Genomic DNA, 12,320 nt, shown 5'->3' with positions numbered 1-12,320 from the left:
GATACATCTTAGATGGCCTCTCACAGGCTTTTAAGACCCTAGTCGCTACTCACCACTGTCAGATGTAGAACATTTTCTTTGTATTCTGTGTTATGCCAATTGAGCTAGATGGTCCCGAGACCAGGGTCCCCAGCCCTCAGCCCAATAGCTCGGTCTCTCAGAGCTGATAATCAACATTTTTGTTATATAAATCTCTTTTCAAGCCACTGAGAACAAGCTGAACAGCATAAGGCCAGGGACAAAACTCTACAGTGTGTCACAGAGGAATTCATTCCAGCTAACACTGACCCAGTAAGACTTGTGCCATATAGGGCACTGGCAGCAAACCTAATCTGTTACTTCTAGCTGCTTGTTCCTCCTGCTGGCAAACCATGAAAAACATTTGTCTATCTAAATTTTTTTTGGAGGGGCATTTTTCTCATTTGTCGTGTTTTTATCCTCATAGATCACTAACAAGAGATCACTTTACAAGTGTTGTCAGTACTCCGGGATTTCATTTATCTGGCTCTAGAGACCTGAACTTACTTAAAATATCTCGATGTACTCTTATTGCCTCATTTATCCCACTCTCTAGTTTCTGCAAAAATGTTTATTTTAATCTGTTGCCATTGAGTCAATTCCTACTCATAGTGACCCTATAGGACAGAGTAGAACTGCCCCATAGGGTTTCCAAGGCTGCGTATCTTTAGGAAGGCAGACTGCCACATCTTCCTCCCGAAGAGCGGCCGGTGGGTTCCAACTACTGACTTTTTGGTTAGCAGCCGAGTGCGTAACCCACTGAGCCAACAGGACTCCGGTGTTTATTTTACCCTTTTCAATTTCGAAATTGTTCTTCTTAATGGAGAAGAAAGAAAGAGAATAGCTTATTTCCTTGCCCCTGGATTCTTTCTTAAATCCCCTGTGCCTTTTTAGCACTAATTGGCTCTAGGGGAAGAGATTCATTCATTTATTCATCATGGGGCTCCTTGGAAACCATCTGGGGCAGTTCTACTCTGTCCTATAGGGTTGCTATGAGTTGGAATCAACTCGACGGCAATGGGTTTTGTTTAAATGCCAATTAGGTTTCACTGGCTAATTCTTTTCAGAAGTAGAGTGCCAGGTCCTTCTTCCTAGTCTGTCTTAGTCTGAAAGCTCAGCTGAAACCTGTCAGCCATGGGTGGCCCTGTTGGTATTTGAATACCGGTGGCATAGCTTCCAGCATCACAGCAACACGCAAGCCCCCATGCTAAGACAAATTGACAGACAAGTCAGGAAAGGTGTGTGTCAGGGTTGTATCCTTTCACCATACTTATTCGATCTGTATGCTGGGCAAATAATCTGAGAAGCTGGACTATATGAAGAACGGGGCATCAGGATTGGAGGGAAATTCATTAACAACCTTCGTTATGCAGATAACACAACCTTGCTTCCTGAAAGTGAAAAGGACTTGAAGCACTTACTGATGAAGATCAAAGACCATAGCCTTCAGTATGAATTACACCTTAACATAAAGAAAATGAAAATCTTCATGACTAGACCAATAAGCAACATCATGATAAATGGAGAATAGATTGAAGTTGTCAATTTTACCTGGATCCACAATCAACACCCATGGAAGTAGCAGTCAAGAAATTAAAAGATGCATTGCATTGGGCAAATGTGCTGCAAAACACCTCTTTAAAGTGTTAAAAAGCAAAGATGTCACCTTGAAGACTAGGATGCACTTGACGCAAGTTATGGTGTTTTCAATCGCTTATAGGCATGCGAAAGCTGGGCAATGAATAAGGAAGACTGAAGAAGAATTGACGCCTTTGAATTATGGTATTGGTGAAGAATGTTGAATGTACCATGGACTGCCAAAAGAACAAACAAATCTGTCTTGGAAGACGTCCAGCCAGAATGCTCCTTAGAAGCAAGGATGGCGGGACTTCGTCTCACATTCTTTGGACAAGTTATCAGGAGGGATCAGTCCCTGGAGAAGGACATCATGCTTGGTAAAGTACCGGGTCAGTGAAAAAGAGGAAGACCCTCCACAAAATGGATTGACACTGTGGCTGCAACAATGGGCTCAAGCATAACAATGACTGTGAGGATGGTGTAGGACCGGGTAGTGTTTCATTCTGCTGTACATAGGGTCGCTATGAGTCAGAACCAACTTGAAAGCACCTAACAACAACAGATGCCAATAAAGGTGCTATGTATGCCCTGAGGATGGTAAGATAAAAGTCCCTGGTCTTAAGGAGTTTATAATATAGGAGGAGAGAAATAAAAATAATCAGAAAAGTGGAATGTGAGCAGAGGTGCTAAAAGCATAGGGACTGCATAGATTTGCCAGAGTTCAAACCTTGGTAGGGCTACTTTGGTTGGTTGTAACATTTGTGCACTGCATTCCACAGAGGTTCCATTCACAGAGACAACAATCTGTACAGCTGTATGCAGTGTCCTGAATCCTGTATCCACTGCTTATTAGCTCTCTATCCTTGCTTAAGTTACTTAGGCCCATTAAAGCATCATTTTCTAACTCTGCTGTTGTTGTTAGTTGCTGTCGAATGGATCCCAACTCACGGCGACCCTGTGTGTTACAGAGAGGAGCTGCTCCATAGTGCTCCATAGGGTTTTCTTAGTCGTAACCTTAACAGCAGCAGATCACCGGGACTTTTCTTTCGTGGTACAGATGGGTGGGTTTGAACCTCCAACCTTTAGGTTAACAGTCGAGTGCAAACTATTTGCACCACCAACAGACCTTCCAACTCCGTAGAATGGGAGAAATAATATCTACTTCATAAGGCTGTGATGAGGTTTAAATAAATAATCACCTAATGTACTTATCCCAGTGCCTGGCGCATATTAAGTGCTTGAAAATGTTATTATTAATACAACCTGGTAGTGCTCTATGGAAGCACAAGGAGGGCTGTGTATTAGTTTCTTTGGTTGCTATAACAAACTGTCACAAACTTGGCAGCTTAAAAAGAACACACTTATTCTCTTACAGTTATGGAAGTCAGAAGCCCAAAATCAGTATTACTGGGCCATAACCATGGTGTCAGTAAGGCTGTAATCCCTCCAGAGTCTCTAGGGGAGAATTCATTCCTTGCCTCTTTCAGCTTCTGGTGGCTGCTGACATTCTTGGGCCTTTGGCTGCATCACTCTGGTCTCTGCCTCTGTGGCACATTGTCTGCTCCTCTTTTGTGTATAACCACCCCACCCTCAAACAAACAAACAAACAAAAACCAAACCTGTTGCTGTTGAGTTAATTCTGACTCATCGCAACCCTGTAGGACTGAGTAGAACTGCCCCATAGGGTTTCCAAAGTGCAGCTGGTAGATTCCAACTGCCAATCTTTTGGTTAGCAGCCAGACGCTCCAGGATAATCTTCTCCTCACAAAATCTTTAATTTATTCACATCTGCAAAGCCTCTTTTGCCATATACGGTAACAATCACAGGTTCCAGGAATTGGGACCTGGATATCTTTGGAGGTCATTATTTGGGGGCACTACAGTCTGCCTGACCCAGTTTGGAATGGGATGCGAGAGGGAATGTCAGAGACACCTTCCCAAAGGAGTTGATGGTTAAACCCAGCTGTGACGGTGAGCTAGGAGTTACCCTTGCATCTCAGGTGGGGAAACAGTATGGAGAGAGTGACAGCAAGAGAAACCAAGACCTGCCAAGGCATAATGAGATTGTTAATGTAAAATTTCTTCCTTTTTCTTAATTATTAAATAGTTTTTTTTTTTGGTGGAAATGTACATAGCAAAACAACTTCCCATTCAACAATTTCTACATATATTACTTGGTGGCATTGGTCACATTCTTCACATTGTATCAACATTCTCATTATTTCCATTTCCATTAACCGAGTCTCACATCCCCCCAAACTTTCATGTTAAAGTAAAATTTCTTTTTTTTTTTTTTACTGTGCTTTACATGGTTTACACAGCAGATTAGTTCCTCATTAAACCAATAATACACATATTGTTTTGTGACATTGGTTGCCAAATGTAAAATTTCTTGACTATTCTCCTTAGCTGTCACATCACTGAACTTACTCTTGCTTATTTTCCCTCTCTTAAACTCAGGATTATTTCATTTTCTAATGTTTATTTAAGTTTTGGAACTCCAAGGAAAACTTTGAGCAAGTATCTTCTTCCTCTGTCATGTTTGTTGCATATTAAATATATCTTCAAATGTGGTAGCTCCTCCCTTTCTTGGTACCTAGAAGGGTAAGGGCTACTTAGTTTTGCAGAGGCTGTGAATGTAGCCCACAGTCTGAATGTGGGCCACAGTACTCTGCTTGGTCCTGCAGTGTTTCAAAAACTGTAACTCTGTTGAGAAACTTTAGAAAAGGGGGGAAATTGATACAAAAATCTGAATTTCCAACTTCTGTTGAAAATGAAACAACATGCCTCATTGACTTGTGTTCTGGCTCTGGCTGAAACATGAGTGTTCCAGTTTGCAAGATTCCCACTGCCCAGTTTCCCTCTATCTCTAGGGCAGAATCTTTGTGGCTATTGGTGGCATAGTGGTTAAGAGGTATGGCTGCTAACCAAAAGATTGGCAGTTCGAATCCACCAAGTGCTCCTTGGAAACTCTCTGGAGCAGTTCTACTCTTTTCTATAGGGTCCCTATGAGTTGGAATCCATTCAATGGCAATAGGTTTGTTTTTTGTTGTTGTTGTTTTTTTTGGTGGTTTTCCTTAAGGAGCCCTGGTGGCGCAGTGGTTAAGAGCTTGGCTGCTAACCAAAAGGTTGGCAGTTCAAACCCACCAGCCGCTCTGCAGGAGAAAGATGTGGCAGTACGCTTGCATAAAGATTACAGCCTAGGAAACTCTATGGGACCTGTCCTATAGGCTTCCTAAGAGTCGGAATTGACAGCACACAGCAACAAAAAACCCATTGCTGTTGAGTCGATTCCGACCCATAGTGACCCTGTAGGACAGAGTAGAGCTGCCCAATAGGTTTCCAAGGAGTGGCTGGTGGATTTGAACTGCCAACCTTTTGGTTAGCAGCCATATCTCTTAACCACTGGGCCACCAGGGCTCAAAATAACAACAATACTGTTAAAATGGACACAAAGATGGTAATAGTTTTGGGGTTTTTGGGTGGTTTTCCTCAGAGTAGGGAAACCAAAAGTGGGAAAAGGAAAGTCCGAGTGGGCCAGGTTTCTCATTCGAGGCCTGCTTCACTCTTAGCTTTACCTTCCCTTCCTAGTCTAGGCCTTTGCGTCTTGATTCATATTTGTGGAGCTGTCTATCCTTCCTGCTTTTTAGCTTCTCCCTTCCTACTCAAAACCCAAAAACAATGGAAGAATAATGAAAAGTCGAAGACAATTGACTCAAAATGAAATTGTTTACAACTGTGGTCTCAAGCTTCTGGCTTCTCTTCTTCTGGAGAAGGTGTAGTTTCTGGAAGAACACAGAAGGCGGTGGCGAGGAGAGAGAGCTCCTGTAGCAGCTGGGGTGAGAGTAAACCACACTGTCAGCAAAGGTGCGGGAAGATCACCCTCACACGTACTTATTAAAAAACAATCAAAACCAATATTTATTGCCTCAACATTCTAGCATATTTTTATCATTTATATATAGGAAACAGGATTGGAGTACTGTTTTATAGTCTCCACTTTTCACTTGGCAATATATTTAAACATTTTCATAGTTGTCATTGAATATTATCTTACGTCATCATTTTAATGATGCTAATGTTAAGAGTGTTTTCTCATATAGATGGCATATAGTTTAACTAGTCAATTACCCACTGCCAAATGTTTAGTCCCCTCCCCCATCTTTTTGCCCCTATAAGCAGCACTGAAGGAGCCCTGGTGGTGCAAATGGTTAAGCGCTAGGCTGCTAACCAAAAGGTTGGCTGTTTGATCCCACCCAGGGGCTCTTCCGTTTTAACCTGGTGAGACCTGGCAATTGGCTTCCATAAACATTGTTGTTGTTGTGTTCTGTTGAGTGTTATAGCCAAGAAAACCCTATAGTGCAGTTCTGCTCTGTTACATGGGATTGCTGTGAGTCGAAAATGACTTGTTGGCACTCAACAACAACTACAAGAACAACAACAAGCAGTACTGCAATACACACCCTCATGCACTCGGTTGAAAGCGTGGACTCTGGAGTCAGAGACATGGATTTAGGGTTTAGCATCTCTACTTACTCATTCTGTGGCCTTAATCTTTAAACCTCATTTTCTTTACTGGTAAAATGGGAATAAATCATACACTTGCTTCACAAGGTTTTTTTAAATTGTATTTTAGGTGAAAGTTTACAGAGCAAATTAGTTTCTCATTAAACAATTAATGCACATACTGTTTTGTGACATTGGTTGCCAACCCCAAGGTATGTCAACACTCTCCCCTTGTTGACCTGAGGCTCCCCATTTCCGTTCGTCCAGCTTTCCTGTTCTCTCCTATCTTCTCGTCCTTGCCCCTGGGCTGGTGTGCCCATTTAATCTCTTACATGTGGTTGAACTATGTGTGTTATTGTTTGTGTTTTAGGCCTGTCTAATCTTTGGCTGAAGGGTGAACTTCGGGGGTGACTTCATTACTGAGCTAAAAGGGTGTCCGGGGGCCATACTCTTGGGGTTTCTCCAGTCTCTGTCAGGCCAGTAAGTCTGGTCTTTTTTTGTGAGTTAGAATTTTGTTCTACATTCTTCTCCAGCTCTGTCTGGGACCCTCAATTGTGATCCTGTCAGAGCAGTTGGTGGTGGTGGCCAGGCACCATCTAGTTGTGCTAGACTCAATCTGGTAGAGGCTGTGGTAGTTGTGGTCCATTAGTCCTTTGGACTAATCTTTCCCTTGGGTCTTCGGTTTTCTTTATTCTGCCTGCTTTAGCTGGGGTGGGATCATACATAAGGTGTTTTTGAGGATTAAGTGCAAACGTGTGTAAAGGCTGTAGCAAATGGGCTCATACATGGTAAACACTGAATAAATGCTGGATGTTCTTTTCCATCTTTGCCTACATCTTTGATTTCTTCCTTAAATTCTTAGAGGTGACCTTGCTGGTCAGTAGAGGTTATGCACATATTTGAAAACTTTTGATACACATTGCCAAATTATCCTTTCTAGATACTTATTCACACCCCATCAGTAGTATATGAAAGTGTCTGTTTTTAGTAGCTTCAACACTGTGGATTATTGTTTAAAAAAACATTGTTAATATCTCCTTGTTTTAAATTTGCATTTCTTTGCTTACTAGTGAAGTTGAATATTTTCCATAGGTTTATTGGGCATTTTCTATGTCTCCTTTGTGAACTGACTTTTTATGTCTTATGCCCACTTTTCTATCAGGTTAGTAAACTCTTCTTAAGAATTCTTTATAAAAAGATATTAACCAAATGTGTTTGCCATTTATATAAAAAATAATTCATTTCCAGTTTGTCACTTGCCTTTGAATTTCACATAGCTGCATGATATGTTTAGCAAGTCACTTAACTTCTCCAGGCCTGTTTCCCCACTGTGAAATGAAGGGGTTGGATTAGAAAATTGCTGTTTCTTTCCAGATGTAAAATTTTATGATTTTACATAAACATATTGAATGTTTGGTATATATTGTTATTTATTACTTCATATTTTACATGAACATATAATAGTAATAAAATAATTATATATAATTATTATTATATGTTAATTACGCAATTATTCTCTAAGCTACTTTGGTATGACATTAGACCCTTGAGCAGATAGGATCAAGGTAGGTTATGGTGTTTGAAAGAGTTATATGTGACACACACACACATTATATGATACGCACACTTATTAAATTTAATAAAATTCTCCTAAGTCACAATAATTAAAAATTTCATGTATTTGTTATTTGTGTTGTACTAGATGGGTCATTTATTATTCTCCTCTAAGGAATTTTTTACTTTTGTATCAATGAGGCTACTATAACCTATACCAGTGGTTTTTTGTTGGATGTGGTTATTTGATGGAGTTAATACTACATATTCTAACTTTAAGAGCAACTTTGTGAAGAGGCTGTCAGCTGAGGTTCCTGTTGCCAGTAGCCCAATTACCACAAGATGGCAGCAAAGCCAAACCAAGGATATGGCAGCCTATTCCTTTGGGGAAGAGCATTCAACCACTGACCTCGGAGAATTTCCTGGATCAATGCTAAAGATGACTCTTGAGAAAGAGACCTTGATTCAAGGTGAGGTGATAGGAATATAATGCCACAACCTTTTTCTGAGATGTTAAAAAGGGATGTGTTCCTGAGACAATTTGTGTCTTGTAGAACTGTTTAATGTTGCGTTTAGTCAATTACTTTTCTCTTTTTCTCTTTTTGAATAAGAAACTTCCAAAGGGGTGTGTGTGTGTGTGAAATAAAGACAAAAGAAAGTTCGTTGTGTTTCAAATACATTCCTGAGATTTGCATTTGCAGATAACCACTTTTATAAAGATATGTAAGGGTATACGAGTATATGTATGCACGTAGCAATTCCTTGGTTTGCAAAGTGTAGAATTTCAAGGATTCTGGTAAGATTCGTGGTCTATTGCAGTGAAGAAAACATATATTAGGTAATGGGATGCTCGGAAGTCCTTTGGTGGTGCAAACTGTTAATGTACTAGGCTGCTAACTGAAAGACTAGAGTTCACCCAGAGGTGCCGCAGAAGAAAAGCACATTGGGTCACCATGAGTTGGAGTTGACTTGGTGTCAACTATTCTTTCTTTATAATAGGAGAATCAGGAGGAGAGAGAGAGAGGGAGGGAGAGAGAGAGAGAGGAAGAGGAGAGAAACAAGGAGGGAGAGGAAGAAAAGGGAACAAAGAACGAGAGTGAGAGCCTGATGTCTGCTTGTGGGCAGGGATGAGGAATAGGCGGGAGCCCTGATCTGATGAGCAAGGATGAAGGATCATCCTGTCAGAGCCCTGAAATACAAGCTCTCTTTCTGAATATATATAATTCTCACTTGGGCACAACCTTTTTATTCCCATCCTTCAGATGTAAAGCTTCCTATCTTCAGATGCAAAACTTAATGTAAGGCATATCATCTTGTGATTTAATTTCCGTTCTTCTCCTTAAAAATGCTAGGCAGCCTAATTCCTTGACTATCCCCATGTTTAGTTAAGACAATTATTAACAGTAGTCTACTTCAATGACAGGAGACACAAGGCGTTGCAGTTCTTCAGCTCGAAAGGGAGCCCAAATCAGTTTTAAACCAATGAAATTCCCGAGTAACAATAAGTAGCAATACCGGAAGTAGCTGATTGAAGCAAAAGGAGTTATAGGATTATGTGAAAGACCATTGTTATGGCGATATTCTGAAAGAAATCTTTTGTATCCCACTGTAATTAAAGGGTGGTTTTCATGCTGATTGTTTCAGAGGAATTTCTGGCTAAAATTAGGGGTTCCCTTTCCCTTTCTCAGCCCTAAATTATTTTTTTGGTTCTTTTTATAAGGCGTTGCCTGAAAAAGACAAAAGACAGTCATCAGTCAAAAGGATTTTACAAGAAAGTCTATATTTTATTTTCTACTGAAGTTGATATTGGGTATTAATCAGATACATTGGTTTCTCAGGGCTTTGCTGGTGGGGTTTCTTTCTTTTTGTTTCAGAAGAGTGAATACTGAAGATCCTTCCATCCTAAAGGGACATATAGAGAGAGGTTCACTTGCAGCCATGATTCATGAACAAAACCTGAGGGCCCCTGCTTCCTTAGGCTGGTAGATCTGACCTCTTTGCTTCTAACTGGGATGATTGTCATTACTAACATCCAATTGCATCTTTTTCTTTCTCACTTGAGGTTCTGAGAGCTGGATTTTTCTCTTCTATATTCTTCTAGAAATGTCACAAAAGGGAAAAAAAAAAAAAAAAAAGCCAGCATGTATACTTTCTCAAGACAAAGAGCAAGATCTAAAACTTTGCATGACATTTCATGTTTTCATCCCCCTCTCTTGATGGAAGGCATACCTCTTAGCTTTTGAATAGCTCAGGACTTGAGGTACTGGGCCCTAGGAACACCAGTGACAGTTTATTAAGCCCATTCTGTCCAAATTAAGAAGGGATTGTCATATGGCAAAAGGCCAAGATTTTCCAATGGTCTCCCAGGTCCCTCTGATGCTCAAGTGATACGCAGATAAACTGGGGTTTCGGAGGATGACTCAGCAAGGTTTTCAGTGCAGTTAAAGGTCTGGTAAAGGATGCAAAGTCACTGAAGTGCTTGCTAAATCGTGAGATGAGAGTAGATGTGAAAATAATGATGCGAATAACATCGACTCTCCTATTATTTTAACTTGGAAAGGATTTCACTGATGTCACCTCAAGCTACTCTTACAACATCTTTCTGCAATAAGAAGGCAGAGAGGCAACGTGATTCGCTCATGATCTTGTAGTGAAAGTCAAGGATTGGTAAAGTAAACTTGCCAAAATGATTTCCCAGGAGCATGAAGGTTGCCCGGGCAAGCTAGATGCTGCTTGCTCTATCATTTAAAACATTTTCAACAGTTTGTATCCATCTATACTCGGAATGTGTAAATCTGGTCTGTGCATGCAGACAAAACATTGCTGCTGCTGCTGCTGCTTGCATTTACTTTCTGCTGTAGAGGCCACTGAGCCAGTTTCTTCACATATGAACCCAATGCTCTGGACAAGCCACCATTCCCCAAGGATTTTGGAGAGACAAGGCCTGAGCCTTCATAGTCTGCTCCACTGGGAAAGATGCCATGAGCAAACCTCCAATCAAAATGTTATCTTGTTTTAAAAACCAGATTTAAAGTTAAAATTTTCTCTTGTAGAATCCTACGAAGAGCCACTGAAGACCGCCTTCAAAAGAAGCTTTGAAACAAATAACTCTGTTCTCTGATTTTGCAAGACACCTCATTCACTGGACAGAAGCTGGAAGAAAAACGTTGCCTCCAAAGGCCAGGTAGGTAAAGACAGAAAACTGAATCTCAGACAAACTGAGTGCCAAATGTCAGGAAAGAGCTAACTTTAGCTGCCTTTCCAAATCAGTAAGGAAAAGATGAATTCCTGATAGAAAAAAATGAGTGAGCAAAGGACATGAATACAGGCACACCATACAAGAAATAAACTGATAAATGCATGAGAAAGTATCAATCAAAAAATAAAAATGAGAATAGACATGAAATACTGTTTTTATCAAAGAGGTAAAGATTGAAAATATAATTATGCATCCTATGGTATCCTTCCTCTCAGCCAAAAGATCTTTTGCTGTAGTCATTTCTAGCTATTTGGTGACTTGTTCTATCCTTTGGGTCTCTCAGAGTAAGTTCAATTCTTCCTCTATAAGATGGTCTTTTAAACATGTCTCTTAAATCTTTGCTGTTCTTGTTGTTTGTTTTCCTGACTGGGTACATTTAGTTTTTTTAGATATGTCTTATTTGTTGTGGCTTTAAGATCTTAGGAGTCTGCCTTAAATCCTTTTGTCATATTAAATATCAGGAGCATATTTTCAGGTTTATCAAATTCAGTGGAGAGCTTCTGAAGGGATCAATGCTTCATTTTGAAAGCTGTGAGCTGGAAAATGCATAAATTGTCAATTTAGGCAATTACTTATTTAGTGTGTGCCTCCTTCCGTGTTTGGCATATATATATCTTGCTAGAGGAACAATAAAATATCATGAATATAAATTTTAATTATTTTAACTTATATGCAACTGCAAACAAACCTATTAGAGTTTTTGTTGAGTGTTTTATCTGTGTGGGTTTGGGTGTGAGGGGATGGTAGAGAGTTCTACTAAAATAATTAGGGGGTACTGTTGATCCCATGGGGCCCTGGTGGCACAGTGGTTAAGAACTCGGCTGCTAACCAAAACGTCGGCAGTTCGAATCCGCCAACTGCTCCTTGGAAACCCTATGGGGCAGTTCTACTCTATTCTATAGGGTCACTATGAGTTGGAATCGACTCGACGGCAATGGATTTATGGGTTGACCTCATGCCTGGGGCAGGTTATTAACACCACTGTCCTTTCCACCCTCCACTGCTGATGGGAGTTTTTACCACTCTGACCCTCAGGACTTTCTTTTTCCTTTCCTTTATTCTGTCTGGTAACTGGTGGCAGCAAGATTGGTGGCTCTGTCTGTGGAGTCACAATGGTGTTGGCAAAGTACCACTTACACAAGTTGTTATGCTAGCCAGAACACTGCCTCAGTGTCACTGAAGAATCTGGTCACGGGATAAAGGAATGTGGAGTTGCAAATGGAAACTGTTTTACTACTTTTTTTTTTTGAATTGTATTTTAGATGAAGGTTTACAGAGCAAATTAGTTTCTCATTAAACAATTAATATACATATTGTTTTGTGACGTTGGTTGCCAACCCCACGACATGTCAGCACTCTCCCCTTCTCGACCTTGGGTTCCCCATTACCAGCTTTCCCGTCCCCT

At 40.5% G+C, this 12,320-nt stretch overlaps 1 protein-coding gene across 1 annotated transcript in view; it reads left to right on the top strand.

Annotated features, from left to right (window-relative positions):
* Nucleotides 1–12,320, top strand: part of CDC20B (cell division cycle 20B) — a 48,300-nt gene that overhangs the window by 20,257 nt on the left and 15,723 nt on the right. The window contains 3 exon segments of the mRNA XM_012556686.1: nucleotides 790–796; nucleotides 7,911–8,126; nucleotides 10,710–10,840. Coding sequence (XP_012412140.1) covers nucleotides 790–796; nucleotides 7,911–8,126; nucleotides 10,710–10,840 — 354 coding nt within the window.

Source organism: Trichechus manatus, unplaced genomic scaffold, assembly GCF_000243295.1.
Source record: "Trichechus manatus latirostris isolate Lorelei unplaced genomic scaffold, TriManLat1.0 scaffold00074, whole genome shotgun sequence".
Taxonomy (NCBI): Eukaryota; Metazoa; Chordata; class Mammalia; order Sirenia; family Trichechidae; genus Trichechus; species Trichechus manatus.
Note: the sequence above shows the minus strand (reverse complement) of the source record. Positions and strands in the feature narration are given on the sequence as shown.